This window comes from Vipera ursinii (genome assembly GCF_947247035.1).
Source record: "Vipera ursinii genome assembly, chromosome: 3".
Taxonomy (NCBI): domain Eukaryota; kingdom Metazoa; phylum Chordata; class Lepidosauria; order Squamata; family Viperidae; genus Vipera; species Vipera ursinii.
In genome coordinates, this window is record NC_139516.1 from 23,532,314 (window position 1) to 23,551,823 (window position 19,510).

Genomic DNA, 19,510 nt, shown 5'->3' on the forward strand with positions numbered 1-19,510 from the left:
AATGACGTCTGCAAAACGGCCAAGGTGTTTGATGACCAACTCTGGAAAAATCAACTGATTCAAGTCTAGCAAAACTGGATAGTTGTGGTTGTTGGGACTGCCTAAGTCTGGGGGACTTCTATTTTAATTTTTGGATAGAGTTATACTTCCCTTCAAGAGTAGTGTGCAATCTGGGGTTCCTCTTACACTCACAGCTTAAGAGCAGATAGCAACTTGGCCAAGAGGGTCTTCATACAGCTTCATCTGGTGCGCCAGTTGCACTTCTTCCTTGACTGTGCACCTCTTCTGAGTGACTCTTCAGACAGTCACCCATATCATCATTACCTCATGTCTTGATTAATTCAAAAGGCTGTAAGTGGGGCTGCCCTTGAAGACTAATCAGAAACTTCAACTGGTCTGGAATGCCACCACAGGTCATGGTGGATGTCAGCCCCACCAGATATTACTTACTTACCAGTGTGCTTTCAGATGCAATTCAGGTTGTTGGTTAACATTTATAAAGCCCTATGTGAGATAGATCCTAGTTATTTGAGGGATGCCTAGCTCTGATTTCTGCCAGCTGAATATGAGCTGACAGATTGGCAAAACTCTCAGGTCCATCCAATCAAATTTTCACCTTTATAGACACAGGAATTTGCCTTCTCTTTGGGGGTACCTCCCCTCTGAAATGAGATCCCCTATTCATGATTTCCACCCTGATGGCATTCCAAAAGGTCTTAAAGACATGGCTGAAGTTTGGTGAATGTCTCTACGTTACATATGTCTAGGTATTGGTATCCAGATTTGCTCTTGTTCTAGCTTTATCTTATCATATTTTATCCTGTTTTACTTATATTGTGAACCATCCATATTTGATTTGAAGTTTGGCAGTGTTGAAGTCAAATCAAATCATAATTTCTCCCAGTAGTTTCATTTAGCTCTCACAAAGGACAGGGAAGAGAACCAAATCCAGAGAAATCTCATAATGAAGTTTCCAGAGTTGACCTCTCCTTTCCTGAGGACAATACAATTTCAATCCCATGCCCAGGCCTGAATCTTGACTGCCATGCAACTAGACAATTGATTTCTTTCAGTTACAGGATTTCTTCCTCTGTAGCTTATACCCCATGACTTTCCTCACATGCTTCATCATTAGATAAAGGTAGACATAGGATGATAGTCATCGATCATCAAATATAAGCAGATCCAAGGCAGGCTTCTTGTAGAAGGGCAGCCCAAAGCCTTTTTCAAGCCTGCTAAATCCCTCTTTTCTCTTCTTGACTTTTTTTAATTAGCCAAAAGGGGCAGGAGTCAAGGCTGCAAGTGGCAGGACAAGGATTGAAGAGACTCCCAAGTATCAAAGGCTAAACATCTGGCAAAGCTGCATGACACTATTTTTACCATCTCAACAGAGCCTATCAATTACCCAGTATTCAATTTAAATAAAATAAGGAAAACTGAAAGCCTATATGGCATTGTCTGTAGAGGTCAAATGATTTGAATCTGTGTATACATTCTGTGTCACAAGGGACAGAAAGCAGGCTGTTAATTGACCACTTTTCCTTTCAGTAGCAGACTAAGAAAGTCAGGGCCTCAATGGAAGAGTTGCCCTTTCAGTTTTAAATGTCCTGATTTTTAGGGTTTAACTGCAAAAACCCGAGTGACTACCAGGGCTTTTTTTCCTCATAGAACGCTCAGAACGGAGTTCCAGCACCTTTTTTGGATGGAACCTTGTAGGGTAGGCAAGGTGGGTTGTATGACATGTGTGAGTTCCGGCACCTTTTTCTTTTACAAAAAAAAAAAAAACACTGGTGACTACTAAATGGCAGGTACCAAAGAGATTCAGATAACCAACTCTGTTATAATCTAGTGGTTGTACACTGAACTTAAGTTTTGCAACTAGGATATGATAGCCTTATGTTTTTAATACCAAACTAGTTGCTGGTAAAACTTCCATTATCAAACATTAATTCCTGAATAATGTTCAAACCTGGCACAAGAAGCTACTGACCAAGCATGACCCCTGGATTTAGTTTCTCTTAGCTCTGTCTGCTGAGTAGCTAGGGCTGAAGGACAGGTGGGTGATATGAATCTTCCCTGCAAGAATTCCATCTTGCTGATCATTAGTTCCATTTTAGTTTTCCAATTTTTAAACGTTTACTACTTTATCTGAGTGGCTCAAAAGATACACTTGGTGTACTGTCCTTCCACTGCATCTTGTTTTATCTTCTTGACCTGTTCTGCATGATCTTTGATGACAGAATGGACAATATCTCTCTTATCCTGGAGGACTTCAATATCCACCCTAACATTGCCTGCTTAGGAGCAGCTTAGGATTTTATGCCTGCCATGATGATCACAGACCTAGCCTGACTGGTATCTGCAGTAGGGCACAAACTGGATTTGGCATTTAATTTCAATTCAATTTGGATTCAATGGGACCCAGTGATCTGAAAATAGAAAATTTCTTTGTAGTTCCGTTGTCATGGGCAGCTCATCCTCTGGTCATTTTCAGAGAGTAATCTGCTGTGAACCTCTGTAGTGCCTGATGAATGCATTGCAGATGTTCTCAGTCTGCTGACACAGTTGTTGTAATCCTGATCACTTTACAGAACACGGGAGAGGCCTAAGCAACTGACACAATTTCTCCTGAGTATCCCTCTGAACAACTTAACTGTTTTACACAATAGGTGAAAACAATGAGGTACATAGGTGATAGAATAGAATGCAAGTAGAGAAACACTTGGGATGAATTAGAGTGCAGTCTAGAGTGGACTCTTTTTAAGGTTCACCTGAAACCTTATTGATTTATGGTTGCAGGATGTTAAGGCTTTGCCTAAATTTTACTATGGCTGATGATCCTTGTATTGCACTGAATTTTGAGAGTTTTTCTTATTGTCAGACTATAATATATGAAAAAATTGTGGGTTAATTTATTTAAACAATTTATGGAGCCATCAATTCCATAGTGACTTTGAATGGTGTACAAAGACTTAAATCCATCACAAAAGTAGAAATTCATGATCCCCAATTAAACAATAACCCCAACAAAGTACTTGCTTAACTGCCTGGCCTAAAAACCTTAAGGGAGCAGCCAGGTCTTCAGAGTCTTACAAAAAGCAATCGAGTTGGGGTATCTGGATCGTGTGTGTGTGTGTGTGTGTGTGTGTGTGTGTGTGTGAGAGAGAGAGAGAGAGAGAGAGAGAGAGAGAGAGAGAGAGAGAGAGAGAGAGAGAGAGAGAGAGAGAGAGAGAGAGAGAGAGAGAGAGAGAGAAATGCCACTCCACAGGGCAAGTGTAGCCAAAAAGAAGGCAATATTCCAGGTACAAACGAATGGTGTTGTTTGAAGGAATCCAGAGCATGCTCTCCCAGATAGACCTGGAAGAGGTGGTAGAAACAATGGGGAATGAATGCTCCCAAACATAGCTTGGTCCTATGCTGTGAGGGCTTTATAGGCAGTAATCAACACTCTGAATTGGTTTTATAAGCCTACTGGGAATCACTGCAGCAGAATGGGAGATGCCAAAAATTACCTGCATTGTCATTCTGGACCAGCTGCAGTTTCCAAATACTTTTGAAGAACAAGCCCATATAGAGCATATTTCAGTAATCCAGGTGGAGGGTGCCTAAGGTATGAATCACCATGAAAAGGCCTCCCAATCCAGGTCAGGGGTGCAATTGATGCACAAGATGCATCTGTTCAAAGGCCCTTATCCATGGTTGTCACCTGCGCTTTGAAACCAAAAGAACACCCCCCATGGCATCCCTGCTCTGACTAAGATGGCAAAGAAGTAAGCAGAATAGAATACATTAGACTTTGAGAGACTGCCAGCCACCCAGCAACAGCATTCTCTTCATTAGCAACTGCAAAGAGTGACAGATTCTAACTAATTGTAAATCAGGAGGAGTTGGCAACCTTTTAGTGTCTCAGGGCCATAATTTTTGAGGCACATTAGAAGGACTGTGGGCAGGGCACATTGACCCTACAATTTAATGAGCTGCAGTTTCTAGCTCCAGAAATTCTCTTATTACAAATAGGTACTAATAAAATTGCTATAATGTTTTAAATTTCATTCTTTAACAGTGTCTTACCAAAAAAGCAATTGTGGCTTGCAATCTAAAAAAAAGCTAAGCAATAAAAAATCAAATATACCACCCTATGGCTTAATATGTGTGAATTCAGCAAAAAAAAGTCTTTGATATCCAACTGAATTAATGCTACTGGGTTGGCTTTTTTTTTGTTTTGATAGGGAAAAAAGATTTCAGTGAATGTTACTTATAAAATTATAGCTGATTATAAAGATAGTATTAAATGTACTTCCCTTGATCCATCTATATATGTATATATATACGTATGCCTACATGGTGCTTATGACTTGAACTTGTAGGATCTTAGACTTCTCTGGTATGTCTGGCCCCCACTGCAGCATCTATACTTTGATAAATATATATAATACTTGCAGGGGGAATCTTTAGACAATGTAACCTACTAGTTCTCCAGGAGATCAAATGCTTCACAATTGGGTACCTACATGTGCTGAAGCCTTCTTGTAGTGATCACTATGCATAAGCATTTTCTATTCAGATATCAAGTTAGTACGCAGATGTAAATGTTGGGGGTACTAGCACGACTTAGGATCCTGTTGTATGAGACTTCATCCCTTTGACTTATGCAGCAGTCTTCCTGCTTTTATTGTCTGAAGGCGTGTTAATGCAACACAGATATTCTGAATTCCACATAAAGTTTCTTTTTTTTTTTAAATTTTTTATTAAATTTATTATTTAAAAACATTGGACACAGTACCAGCGAGCTGACAAACCTTTTTGTCTACAATGTTTAAATATATATATATATACATGTATATATGTACATCAAAAATACACTTAAATACACTTAGATTACAAATCGGTGAAATACCACAATATTTAAAACAGTGAGCTAGTCTGTAAAACCTAATAGAGACCTTTCTTTTTATCCATCCAAAGATACAATTTGTTCCAAATTCTATAATAGTCTGATTGATCTTTATTCTTTAATTCCAAAGTTAATCTGTCCATTTCAGCGCAATCCCACATTTTCCTAATAACCTCTTTTTGTCCTGGGGTCTCATTCTTTTTCCATTTTTGCGCAAATGATATTCTAGCTGCTGTGATAATATGGATCGTTAAGTATAGCACATCTTTAGGATATTTCTCTTTCGTGATTCCCAACAAGAAAAGTTCTGGACTAAACTCCAGATCTTGTTTCAATATTTCTTTCAGCCAAATCCAAATCATTCTCCAAAATTTTTGTGTTTTACTGCAAGACCACCACGTGTGGAAGTATGTGCCTATCTCTTCAGAACACTTCCAACATTTGGGAGATACTGTTGTGTACATTTTTGCTAAGCGGGCTGGGGGGAGATGCCATCGGTAAAACATTTTAAATAAATTTTCTTTATATGATGAGGCCAGTGTTATCCTTTTATTCCTATCCCAAATTGTTTGCCAAGTATCTAGGTCGATGTTATGTCCTAAATTGTTAGCCCAGATCAACATGGGGTCTTTCACTTGCTCTTCAAACAGCTTATATCCCAAAAGTAATTTATAAAAATTCCTTATTTGTTTAGAGTCCGGTCCCAATAATATTTTGTCCAATGCTGTTTCAGAGGTATATATCCCCCATTCATTTTTATCCTTCCTAAATCTCGATTGGATTTGTAAGTAGGCCCACCAATCGAGTTTTATACCTTGTAATTCTAGTTCATTCCTAAGTTTCAATTCCCCCTCCTCATTCAGAATATCCTTGTATGAGATTATGTTACCCAAATCAAACAGATTTGGGTAAACTATCGCTTCAAGGGTGGATAGCCAGACCGGTATTTTGGTGTAATTGTGAGATCTAATTTTTTTCCAAGTATTGAGTAGCGCTTGCCTGATCCGGTGTCTTTGAAAATGCGAGAAAAGACCTTGTTTCTCCGTCCATAGGAAAGCATGCCAGCCATATTGCAAATCGTGACCCTCTAAAGTTAATAGTCTTCTATTTCTCAAGATTACCCATTCTCTAATCCAGCTCAGGGCCGCGGCGTGGTAATATAATTCCCAGTCTGGCAATCCAAAACCCCCATTTTCCTTCGTGTCTTGTAAATATTTCAATTTAATTCTTGGTTTTTTCCCCTGCCAAATAAAATTTAGTGATAATTTATCCAAATTTCGAAAAAATTTAGAGTCGAGTTGAATTGGGATATTCTGAAACAGAAACAGGATTTTAGGCAGAATATTCATCTTAATGACAGCGATTCTTCCCAATAATGAGAGTTTTAGGTTTCCCCATCTTTCCAGGTCACCTTTTATTTGATTCACTACACTGTCATAATTATCCTTTTTGAGTGAAGTGCATCTAGCCGTAATGTTAATCCCTAAATATTTTATTTTCTTGACTATTTCTATATCCGTGATTTCGGCCAGATTACCTTTTTGTTTATTGGTCATATTTTTAACAATCATCTTGGTCTTATTTCTATTTATTCGCAGTCCGGCAACCTCACCATATTTAGATAATTCTTCCAATAGCTTTGGTCCCGTCTGACATGGATCCTCCATAATAAAAACTAGATCGTCCGCGAAAGCTTGCAATTTAAAGGTTTCCTTTTTAATGGTTAATCCTTTTATCTTTGGGTCGTTTCTTATAGTTCTCGTTAATACTTCAAGAGTCAATATAAACAGCAACGGTGATAAGGGGCAGCCTTGCCGTGTTCCCTTTTGAATTTGAAACTTGCTAGATGCTTCCCCATTAATAATTATTTTTGCTTCCTGATTGTCATAAATTGCCCTAATTATATTTATAAATTTTTCACCCATATTCATAAAGCTAAGCTGTTGGCACAAAAAAGACCATTTAACATTGTCAAATGCCTTTTGGGCGTCTAAGAAAAGTAATGCCATCTGTTGTTCGCTATGTAATTCATAGTACTCCAATGTATCTAATATTATTCTAATGTTGTGCTTAGTGTGTCTCTTAGCGAGAAAACCATTTTGATCTGCGTGTATGCAACATAAAGTTTCTGAATGATGTAGAATTAGGTTATCACATTTTATTCTGAATATATAATGGTATGTGGAAATAACTTTGGGCCATGGGGTGAAGAGATGGTGCTTAGGAAACAGATAAGAGACAGCATATACCACATCTGGATAGTGGCTGGGGCAAGAGGCTCAGAAAAGACCTTCCCTAATTTTGGGGAATACAAAGGTGATGGGGAGAATTGTACTTCCAGGCTTGGAGGATTCTGATAATGTAGTCTTACAGTAGAGTGGAATTAGCTCACCTGGTCATCTTTTCTGTTTGGTCCACCTGGTAAGGCTGACAGAATATGATCTTGTTTTTCATATATGAACTTGTTTTCAGCAAGCTTACCATCTGCTTGGTCTAATTATGATTTTAAAAGATTACAACAGGAACTAAAAGAGAAACAGAACGAGCATGTGACTTGTTATGTACTGGGCTCATTAGTAATACCACGTGGGTTGCTGGAGCAGCTAACAGCTCTCTAGCAACCCAGACTACAAGTCTCCAGTGCTATAATTGGCTATACCTAGGTGGCAATGGTTGCTTCAAACCTATTGGCTGCCGCCTAGGGGCTAGACTATATATTGTGGCTAGTTGCAGCCATTTGCCAGTACAGATTCTGCACAAAATAAAATATGAGTTTCCCTGTACCCAGTTACCTCGTCTTCATTCCTGCGCCAAAGAACCCGCTATTTAACATGACTTATCTACCCTGCTGTGCTGGAGGGCTCTTCAAATCTCCTAGCAGTGGGTGGGAGGCAGTATAATGTCTATCACAAGAATTGCTGAGAGCTAAATTTATACTGACACCATTTTGGCTTTGATCTCAATGAATAAAATTCAGTGTTTAAACATACTTCACATCAAATAATTTTTCTAAATTTGTTTTAAGCACCTATTTTTTGATAGATTGTTCATCAGTTTGATACACTGATAAAATGCTGACATTAAATTTACCACACTTTGGCAACAACTATGGAAGACAGCTTTGGTTGCAAACAGAAACATTATCAAGTAGATAATGGGAATCTTTTCTTTTTAGTGCATAAGTTACGCTTTTACTACCTGGTTTCTTTTCCTGGCCAAGCAGCATTAAGCAAAAGGCTGTATATGAAATCAGAGGTGCTTCAAAGCCTCAGTTTTACAGCTTTTGAAAACCTCCAAAACATTGCCGGTGAAGCAGGGGAGATATGCTATAATTGCAATACAGATGACAAACGCAAATAAGAGCCACTTTAATTTTTGTCCCGGTAGACGGGCTCACTCTCAAAATGTAAAGCGAGCCAGGACAAAAACTGGGCCTAATGACGTCATTCAAAGAACAAGTAAGCTGTGCCGTTTGCAATGGATAAAAAAATAAATAAATGCCTACTTGGAAATAAATCCTACTGTGTACCATAGGGCTACGTGTGCCCGTGACCGCCTTGCTCAGAAACCGATGGGATTTGCTTCCAGGACGGCTAAGGTTCCGGAACGCAGTGAGGGGGTAACCTAAAGGCGATTCACGGTCCCGGGTCAAGGCGCTCAGGGTTCCAGCTAGGACAGCGCGAGTTCCCAGCAAAGCTCCTTCGGCTCGCCGGGGTGCGGCCTCCGGTGGCGCAAGAGCTCCCGGCCCCGCCCGTCCGCCCCTCTTCCCACACCCGCAGCTGGAAAGGGGAGGCGTGGTGCCTCCTGTCTAAGCCTGGAGCGCTCGGTTCTGGCTGCAAGACGCCGGGGATCGCCGCAGGTACGAGCCGAAGCACGGCGGAAGGCAGAACCGACCTCCTGGCTGGGGGGCTACTAGGGAAGCTGCTGATCCGAGGCAGGGCAGGCGGGACGGGAGGCGACCTCGGCTGCTGGCGGAAGCTGCCTACGGCAGGTCCGGGCTCTCGCTTCCAACTGGGCTCCCTCGCCCCGCCAAGCCCGCCCGGGGGTGGCCGAGGGGATGGCGGGCTGCACGTAGGAGAGTCTGACCGGCTGCGCGGGGCCATGCGGCGGCCCGGCTGATGCTGCCTCCTCGGGGAGGCGGCCGCCTGCTCGCCATGAAGCGGCAGAACCTCCGCACGGTCTCGCTGATCGTCTGCGTTTTCTCCTATTTGCTGGTGGGCGCCGCCGTCTTCGATGCGCTCGAATCCGAGGCCGAGATCGGCCACAAGCGCCTCCTGGAGCAGAAGCGCAGCGACCTCCGAAGGAAGTACCGCTTCTCGGCGGAAGACTACCAGGAGTTTGAGCGGCTGGTCCTGCGGGCCGAGCCTCATCGAGCCGGCCGTCAGTGGAGGTTCGCCGGCTCGTTTTACTTCGCCATCACGGTAATCACCACCATCGGTGAGTGCGCGACTCTCGGCGCCCAGCCTCGGCTTTCCCTTTGGCCGGGAGGCGGCGAGGACGGCCCTCCCTTCCCCCCGCCCCATCACCATCCCTTGCCGCCCGTCCAAGAAGCCACCTGTGGGTGCGTCCGGCTCTCCTCCGCGTCTCCGGCTGCAGGGGTGGCGTGGGGCGTCCTGAGGCATCCCTAGGGGGAACACGAGCTCTGTGCGCAAGGTCTTAAAAGGCGTGGCCGTTTAGGAGAGTTGGCATTTGCATGTAGTCAGGGCATTAGTGGAGAGAGTTTACCTCCCTTCAGGTGAGCGTCTAACATGGACCAGAGCCCGTGAAGTCAGAAGAAACTGATGACCCTAGTCAACGTGATCGGGTTTCCTGCAGCTTCTCTGACACCAGCCTTCCCTAGCTTGGTGGTCTCAAGAGCTTTGGGGCTTACAAGCTGAGGAATTCATGGTTGACTTCTGGGCCACCAGGAATCAACTGTTGCAGTCATCAGTCAGGTGTGAGCTTTCCTCAGCTCCCCCACCAAGCCTAAATTTCAGGCTTAATTTTAGCTGGAAATTAACTTATGAAAAGCATTTCTGAATATATGCAGGGTGCTTTGTCTGCTTGATCAAAATCTACTTTCCACGTGGGGCTGGGATCACTTAAAAAAGAAAAAAGGACAGTACTTCCAAGCCTGGTTCACCATGTGAATACTGCTCGCTGAGCGGGCCAGGATCAGTGCCATTTAGCGTACTCACACTGGTTCCCAATTTTCAAGAAATTGGGATGTATAAGCTCTTTATCTCATCAGCTTTCAATGTGAATTATTGCTATCTCACTTCAGATCTTCTAATGATAATTTGGGACTTTTGCAATCTTATACACTGTAATGCAGGGCTTTTCACCCTTTTCACCCATTGAACCACTTTTAGGATATGGCAACATCGGAGTACCACCAGTCGCCTAGCAAGGTGTCAAAAACTTGATGACCAAAAAAAAAAAGGAAAAAAGTGATGAAGTACAGGTAGTCCTTGACTTACAACAGTTTGCTTAGTGACTGTTTGAAGTTAGAATGGCATGGAAAAAAAGTGCCCCCCAAGCCACAGCCGAGCAAGACACCTGCCTGCCCGCCTGGCGGTGCTCTTCCTCCTGTCCGAGGTTGTCATTGTTGTGAGCATTTCTGGCAGCGGGGGTGGGGTGGGGGGTGTTTGGTTTTTATCCCACCCACACACACCCCCGTCTCCTGGGTGATTGCAGCAGGTTTTGGTCACTTCACATGACCCTGGGACAATGTGACCATCATAATATGAATCAGTTGCCAAGCATCTAAATGTAAATCACAAGACCCTGGAGATGCTGAAACATTCCAGCTGATCGGTGCTTCTTCTGGGCTCAGCAGAGGCACCAGGATCAGTGCAGAGCTCCAGCTGGAGCCTGGTGCTGATCCTGGTGTTTCCACTGAGCCCTGACAGCCCTGCAGCTCCAGCCATCTCTTGCTCAGGCTTCTGTAATGCTACCATCAGTTCAGCTCATTCCCCTCCCCCACTACTACTTTTCTAGGATGGCCGCGTACCACCTGCCATGTGCCAATGTACCACAGGTGGTACCCGTACCACTGGTTGAAAAGCCTTGCTGTAATGTAACTGGCCACCCATCCCCAATTGATCTGGAAAATTAAATTGTCAGCAAAGTTCATATTAGGACTGTCCTTGCCACTTAAAGGCTGATGACCTGGTCCCTGCAGCAATTACTGCTGCCTGATCCAGTCCTAAGAGGGAAAAAGGGGTACTGGAAATAGTGAGATAGCCATAGGGTCAGAAATGGCCACTCTGTGGTTCATTTATATAAAGGTGTACAGGCAGTCTTCCACATACAACCAGAATTGGGACCAGACTTTGTGTTGCTAAGCAGGAGTGAGTTGTTAAGTGAGTCATGCCTGATTTTATCACCGTTTTGCCATAGTTATTATGTGAATGACTGTAGTTGAATCATGAGGTTGTTAAGTAAGTCTGACTTTCCAAATTGACTTCGCTTGTCAGAAGCCAGCTAGGAAGGTAGCAGATGGCAATCGCATCACCCCAGGATGCTGCAGCGATCATAAATACATGCCACTTGCCAAGCACCCAAATTTCCTTCACATGACCATGCGGATGTTGCAATAGTCATAAGTTGGAGGACCATTCATTAGCAACTTTTTCCAACACTATTGGGACTTTGAATGGTTGCTAAACCAATGGTTGTAAGTTGAGGACCACCTGTATATCCTGCTCTTCTATTGCAGGGGTTCCCAACCCCTGGTCCATGGACCGGTCCTGGTCTGTGGCATGCCAGCAACCGAGCCGCACAAACAAGCAAACCCCCTCTGTGGGATGCAGGCAGCACACAAAACCACACTCCCTTCTGTCAAAGGAAAAACCACTCTCCACGGAAGCGGTCCCTGGTGCCCCAAAGGTTGTGGACTGCTGTTCTATTGCATATGCAACCCTCATGGAGCATGATGCAAATTAAATCACTTAAAGCAAGAGCAATGTTCTCTCTGCTGTTATTAAGCTGGGCATATGAATGTATTTATGGACAGAATATATGTATTTTGGGGCACTTATTTCTGCCCCATATCTCCCCAACATTTTGGAGAACTGGTAGTGATTGCTTCTTCCAGCATCCATAGATCAAGTGGGTTTCAAATATTAAAAATTACACATTAATTGTTAACCGTACAGTTTAGGATATTTTTGTTTTCCCAATTCCCACTGCCAAAATTATTGAGTTTGAATTTTGGTTTTTTTTTAAAAAGGGCATTTGACAATATTTGACAGAAAGAAAAAATAAGTATTTCTCCGTAACCAGAATCCTCTCTTCCCACAATAACATAAATATTCGCAAGTATTATTTCCATCTATGGTGATATATTCATGTATCTTGTAACTGTCTCTTCTTTGGAGAAGAACTGTTGACATCATTGTTTATGTACAGGATAAGGGGACAAGAATGAATGGGAAAGAATTCATACAAAGTTCTTGCCAAACCTTGCAGAAAGCAAGTTGGCATGTTTGGGTTGCATATGACTCTATCCTTAGAGCACCTTCTCTTCCACTGTACTTTTGTGCAACTTACGTTTCTCAGCATTCTTTATCCTTTTGTGCCAATATTGTCTTTACTTCTCAGGAAACCAAGACTTGGGAAAAGGGCTGCTTACAGTTTGTTTAAAGAATGAAGTAGATAGTAGAAAAGATGGGTATTTTTCTCTGTGAAGGGATATAAGACATGGAACCTCGAGTGAGGCTCACCAATGAAAATGTCGGTTTTTAACATTTTCACAGATAATAGTGATCGGGATGGGCAGTAGATGATGCTCATTGATGGTGGGGGAAGGGATTACAGAGAGCTCTCCAAGCATGTTTTCAAACTGAATGGATAAGCAGAAAAATGTAGATGTAGGTTATGATAAAATATTTATTTTATATATGCATGACTTTGACCAGCTAGGAAAAGTGCAACAGTGAGGATACTGTACTCAAAGAAAACATTGATCTAGTCAGTGTCTGGCAACTGTGAAAAAAGGATAATGGTGTAGCACAGTTCATTAGGAAAGGGACTGAAAAGAAAAAAAACCCATCATTTTATAATGCCTTTAAACAAATCTAAAGAAGAATGACATTTGAAAAGTTTATTTATCTGTTTACCCACTCCAGCCAATAATAATAATAATAATAGAAAATTGGGAAAGATTTAGAAAAATAACAAGCAAAATAATAGATACTGTTAATGCATAAAGTAAACCAGGCCTGTAAGTTTAGAGTGGAAATTCAATAAATCTACAAAAGCAGTTATCTGACAAATATTTACTAGCTTTCTGTCCATACAATTTAATGCCTGGAACTAATTCACGTTATGCTCAATAAACAGGTGTGTACAAGCAAGCTGGAGTTCTTGCGTTTAGGCATCTTTGCTTTAAATTTACTGGGGTAGTGGGCTTTTAGTGAACTGGCTACTCAAGAAGGGTATTGGATAGCAAAGACAAGAAAGTTTTTCCAATAGTTCTCAAACTTGGCATTGAACATAACAAATTTCACTTTCCCCTCTTGAGTAACTCCACTCACTAACTGTTCTTGGGGACTTCAACAGTGATCAAGTTTGGAAAAATGGAACAAAATTGTATAATGCTGGGAACTTTCATCATGGACATCTTCAGGAGCAAGTGTTTTTAATTCTTGGAAAGGGTTATCAGTAATCTCTAGTTTGAACTTGGAAGCCTTGTTCTACTATTAATTATGGGTTAACAACAGGTTTTCTTCAGGTATCAACATATGTTGGGCCAATAAATTAGTGCTTGTAGTTTTTAAGGTGTCATATCATTTCATGTTTGCATTTCTTCTCATCATCCTTAAATATCTAATCCTTCAATGCATATGAGGTTTCATCATCTTTTCTTTGTGTCATATTGCACAAGGCTGTTTTGTATCCTAGGAGAATATGTAGTTCTTGAGACTGACATCACACGTCACCCACACAGGAGAAAGGCAGTTACCTGATATTTGCATTAATAAGCTAGTTCTTGAAATAGGGTGGACTGTGGTTTTGTTTCTTTTTTAATTTTTAATATGAGTTTCTCTTTTTATTTCCTTGTTTTACTGCAGGTTATGGCCATGCAGCTCCTGGGACTGATGCTGGCAAAGTGTTTTGCATGTTCTATGCAATCCTTGGTATCCCACTCACACTGGTTATGTTCCAGAGCCTTGGAGAGCGCATGAACATTCTTGTTCGGATGGTGCTAAAAAAAATAAAGCAGTGCCTGGGAATGAGGCAGACAACAGTCTCCATGAAAAATATGGTTGTGGTTGGTTTTCTCTCATGTATGGGGACATTAGGCATTGGGGCAGCTGCCTTTTCCTATTTTGAAGGCTGGACTTTCTTCCATGCCTTCTATTACTGCTTCATAACATTGACCACAATTGGATTTGGAGACTTTGTTGCCCTGCAGAAACATGAAGCTTTGCAGAAGAAGCCTCCCTATGTAGCATTCAGCTTTATGTATATCCTAGTGGGCTTGACAGTGATTGGGGCCTTTCTTAACTTAGTGGTCTTTAGATTTTTGATCATGAACTCAGAAGATGAGCGTCGGGATGAAGAAGAGAAGGCATCTTTAAGGAGAGCCAGAAATTACATCAACTTGAAACCCAGGGAAGATAGCAGAAGTACAAATGAGATCTTGCTCCCTGTAGAAGATGGGAACAGTCAGATGAACCTCATCCCATTGATCCATGATGATGCTGAGCGACAGAGGGGCAAATCCTCGGTTTCTACCACAAAAGTCCCTTCCTTTTGTACATGCCTATGTTACAGGCCACGAATGAACAGAAGCCCAGATCCTCCCCATCCTGAACCCTTCAACTGTCATACAAATCTGGTTTATTATAACTCAATTTCTTACAAAATAATGGAAGTCTCCCTGGGTGGTAAGGATCACACTGGCTTGTCTTCCCCTGGCAGTACTTTGTCATCTGATAGTCCCAGTTGCCAAGGGCACTCCAGAGTCCGGAGAAAGTCTATTTGAAAGCATGCATGCTCTTTTGAACTTTTTTGTTTTTGTTTTAATTTTTACTTGGGCCTGCCTCCTGCTACTGAACATGTGTTTTGATGATAAATTGTGAATTGAATTGTCGGATAGTTGTGGAGTGCCCTCCTTTCTTTCCTCTCCCCTTTTTTCTGAAGGCACATTCTGAAATGGCTACCCGTGTATATTGCATTCCTGCCAAGCCCGTGAAATCCTGCCTGAGCAATGCCCTTTGAAAACTGATGCTGAATAATAGTTCTCCCATCTGCATATGTCACAACATTTGCATTAGAAGCCAAGTGTACAACAGATTTAAGTTGTAAAGCCCCACAGTGCCTTGGAGTTGCCATAACATCTGTGGAGATGTCTAATTATTCCTTTGGGGGAAATATAGAGATAATACCCAGTTGTATCAAGACAGCCTATAGGCTAAGCTTGTCTTGTTTTTACATCCTAAAAGAAACCGTGTACAGATTTCAGATTTGTAGACTCTACTAAGTATTCTTCAATAGAGCAAAGAATGGACACAAAGTTTGGAAGCACCTTCAAGTCTAACCAACCTTAATAAGGCATAAGCTTTGGAGCATAATAAAGTTGGTTAGTGTTGGAGGAATTACCAGACTTTGAATCTGTTTTATTGTCAAAGACAAATATGGTTCTTTACGCCCTTGTCCCACATTCTGCTCTTCACTTGGGAAGAAAGGATTCTTTCTAGAAGTTTGTTATAAGAATCAAACACGAACAGAGTTCATTGTCCTTCCTGATAAAAATCTGCTCCTGATTATCCAAATCATCTTAATTTCTGCAGGTTATATTCAGGCTGGGATATATTGCTATTGTTCAAGAATTGGGAGCCAAGAATCCTTATGGGCTCTAGTTCAAATTACTCAACTTTAGTAGCTAAACCAGATTTACCTTGTGACTACAGGCAGACTTTATTTAGCGATTACCTTATTTAGTGACTGTTCACAGTAACAACGGTGATGAAAAAGTAACTTTACAAACAATATTTACCATCTTTGCCAGTCTGTAAGGCAAAGGAAAGCTGAACTAAGGTCATAAGCATAGTCACATAGTCACAGTTTTCATTTAGCAACCATTTCACTTAACAACAGAGTTTTGATCGCAGTTGTGATCACTAAACAAGGACTGCCCATACTTGTGACCCAGCGGGGCTTCTTTGTAACAGTTATTGTGGAGAAGTTCTGCTTTCTCACCACAAATGTCTTTGTCTACAGTAGTGGTGCACATCTTTAAACATCAAACATCAAAGGTTATTTTGGGGGATGTTGATAGGGAGATTCTTCCATTCAGATTTTTTTAGACTGAGGCTTTAATTGCTCTCCCATTTGGCATTCTGGATTTGAAATGCTAATCAGAGATGAAGGTGGGTGGGCTTATTTTAAGGTCAATCAGCATTCACCATAGCCTATCTCATCTGAAAATGGTGCCTCAGTTAAATGTATTTATTTGCATGCATTTACAGAGGTTTTAGGCCACTGAAAACAGCCATATAGTTGTCCACCAGGTTCGAATGATAATCTATAGTCTAATCCAGGGGTAGGCAACCTCGGCTCTTTTATGACTCATGGACTTCAACTCCCAGAATTCCTGAGCCAGCTTGGCTGGCTCAGGAATTCTGGGAGTTGAAGTCCATGAGTCATAAAAGAGCCGAGGTTGCCTACCCCTGGTCTAATCACTCAGACTACACATCCATGTGCATCTCACTTGATTCTGGCTATAAATTTCTATATTTAGAAACATTTGCCTACACAGTGGTGGGAAATAAAATTGTACAGTGATATCACTTTGAGGGTTGAAAACAGTATTCAGGAGGAGTGGGAAGAAAGATACTATAAAAAGGCATGGTAGCTTTTTTAAACCATAAAGAAACATATCACCAATTTATAGAGCCAACTTTCACATACAGACAGGAGCCAATTAAAGGCATTGCTCAATCTGGAAATCGTTATGAAACAGTTGCCTTCTACAACTGTTGCATGTTTCTAGCCCTTCTTTTTGTTATTTATATTCCAAGACTTCCAGTGTTGCTAGGATCTCTCAATTGCCTTTCTCTCAGCTGATAAAACTGGACAAGGCACATAAGATAACATTGATCATTGGGCCTTCTCTAGTTTACATTTCGTCTGCAATCCTTAGTGGCCTTTGCAAGAAAGGCAAACAACCTGGGCTAACCATCAGAACACCTCTCCTGGTCCTTTACCAATCAGTGTATTTTTCCCCCTCATTTCCCTTCCAGCTTAGAACAAATGGAACTTTTCCCCAACCATTCCTGCTGGGAATTACAGGGATCACATATCTGAGGAGCAACAGATTAGGGAAGAGCAGCTAGTTGTGATTCACAACTTCTGTTATTGCCAATTTCTTCCTAAGTCCCCTTTCTGTTGAGCTTTCAATCTGGTTTGATTAATATATGCAGATATTTGCTTGTAAAAATATTATTCCCATCTCTTGGCAAAGCTAGACCTTAAAAACATATACAAAGCACTCTTCCTGTCATCTCAGAAAACCCTAAACTACATTTCCTTATTAGGCAGCACCCACCTAGTCTTTGGATTCAGGCCAATTCAGATATTCTCTGTCTCCTGCATTGATAGAATGTGTGCTGTGATTTTATGTTGACTCTTCCCAGTCTTCAGCATGTTTTCTATAATTGGGAAGGTCAGCCCTGTGCAATAGAGTATTGGTTTATATTGTCTGAAAGTGGGAATGTTAACTACACCACTGGAAGCAAAAAACAAAACAAAGCACTTTTTCAGGTAGATAATTAAAATAGGCACACAGAAAAAGCAGCACTAATGTCTTAACACTGAGTTCCAGTCTTGAGTGTAATGACTAATTTGGCACAGTGGTTAATTACTTTTCAATTTAGTTTATTGTGCAGTAAATACAGGAACTTCCACTCCTAACATACCATAGGGATGCAATAGGACTTGCAGATAAATAAGTGGGCATAGCTTTTTCAGGCTTCCACAAGAAGCGAGCAGGCTCATAAATTGCTTCAAACTAATTTGAATAATTATTTCAAATCAGGCTTAGGATGGTGAATGAACCTAGTTATTTGTGACTTATTCAATAGCCTATGGAACGCTAGTTTAGTGTGACATATGAACCTTTGCTAATACTGGTACATAAGTTGCTTTTCTTGAACAAAGTCCATTTGCCCATCTAGTTCAGAATAATCTAGCTGGTGATGAGGGAAATGTCCAGAGATTTTTTTAATCCATAATCTTTTTAGCTAGAGGAGAGTCTTACATATATTCTTTTACATGCAAAGCAGGTATATTGCAGATGAGACATTCTTATTCTTTTCGCAAGAAATATATTGCTATATTTATTGCTTGGCACTCTCCTATGGTTGCAATATAGGCTTGTGAAGTGAGCTTATTTATAATATTGTCTCTTAGAGTATAATAACTATTGAAAGGCATGCATAATAAGCATATTTTTTCCTTTTTTAAAAGCCCAATTTTGTTGCATATTATATGGGAATGGTATGTGTTTCTGTAAACACATTGTCTTACTAATAAAGTTGAAAGTCTTATTATGCAGTAGTTGGAAGCAGAGCATCTATGCTTGCCTGCCAATGATTTAATCTCAGGCTGTGCACTAGACACATGATTTGATTCTGGGCTTATTCTGATATTTTAGGGGGTGGGGAAATCCCCTTTTCTTGAATCAGAGATGTCTGCTTCAACTTTGGCCTGATTTGTATCTCCCATCAATTAGCATGAGAGAAACCATAAATGGCTGCATCTTTTTCAACAGATGTATTTACTGTGAAGAATTAGTAAGTATATCTGAAGGAATGAATCTGCCCAGTTTTAAAAAAAATGGATGCCAGAGTTTTAGATCAAGGCCCCTTTAATTATTTTTTAATGACAGTAATGTTATTTTTGAAATTGGTTTAGCAACACTTGCTTATTCAAATTTAGAGAGATGCTAATTTGATGGTGGGGAGGGAGAATTTATTAATCCCACTTATTGTATAATGGGTAAAGTCACTGTAGGAGTTTAAGGCAGGGAATTTGCAAATTACCAAACAAAAGGTGGTTTTCGTTATTTTAACTTTTCTATGCTATAGTTACCAGGTGCTGGACAACATTAACATTATGCAGTTAATATAATAACCCACCTAAATTAATACAAAATTAACCTTATTAAAACCTATAAACAGTTTAAATAATGTGGGTGCAGCAGCAGCATGAGACATCAAATGTTCAGGAAATGAAACAAGTATCAATACTGAAAGTAAGTTTTATACTGATTTTAATGAATTTGTCTGGAAGATTCTGCTCAAACAATTGTTTTAATTTGGGTATGCTTTCTAAAAAGATATAAGTGCTCAGGTCCATTTTGTTACTACATATGGATGGTGCCTAAACTTTTCCAGTGGTTCCTTATGTCCATCCAGAGGGACCATCTTCATGAGAAAAGATATTCTGTATTCTTCCATCAAATATTTCTGAACTTGCTCTAAGTAAAGAACTGTTTCAAATTAAACTGTGACTCTCTAGTCACTTTATTCCACGCTACAAGTGTGCAGAAAATGGGGAACTTTCATCCTGAACCATTTCAGGCCAGCTCAGAGTGAGGGGACGGGGCTAGTCAAGGCTGGTCTC

At 41.0% G+C, this 19,510-nt stretch overlaps 2 protein-coding genes across 3 annotated transcripts in view; both read left to right on the forward strand.

Annotated features, from left to right (window-relative positions):
• The window catches only part of LOC310638086 (uncharacterized protein), an 880,437-nt gene that overhangs the window by 88,175 nt on the left and 772,752 nt on the right, over positions 1 to 19,510 (forward strand). The window lies entirely within an intron of this gene.
• Positions 8,723 to 14,975, forward strand: KCNK15 (potassium two pore domain channel subfamily K member 15). Of its 2 annotated transcripts, none has more exons than XM_083357355.1 (2): positions 8,723 to 9,331; positions 13,951 to 14,975. In XM_083357355.1, the coding sequence occupies exons 1-2, from the start codon at positions 9,013 to 9,015 to the stop codon at positions 14,865 to 14,867; spliced, it is 1,236 nt and encodes a 411-aa protein (XP_083213481.1). In that variant the 5' UTR covers positions 8,723 to 9,012; the 3' UTR covers positions 14,868 to 14,975. The 2 variants fall into 2 exon arrangements, with proteins under 2 accessions (XP_083213481.1, XP_083213482.1); XM_083357356.1 differs by having other exon boundaries at positions 8,998 to 9,284.

Bases quoted from the DNA above. Each gene is read 5' to 3' on its own strand.
- KCNK15 (XM_083357355.1), top strand. From the start codon at position 9,013: ATGCTGCCTCCTCGGGGAGGCGGCCGCCTGCTCGCCATGAAGCGGCAG. The intron at 9,332-13,950 runs GTGAGTGCGCGA...GTTTTACTGCAG, and splicing joins CACGGTAATCACCACCATCG to GTTATGGCCATGCAGCTCCT.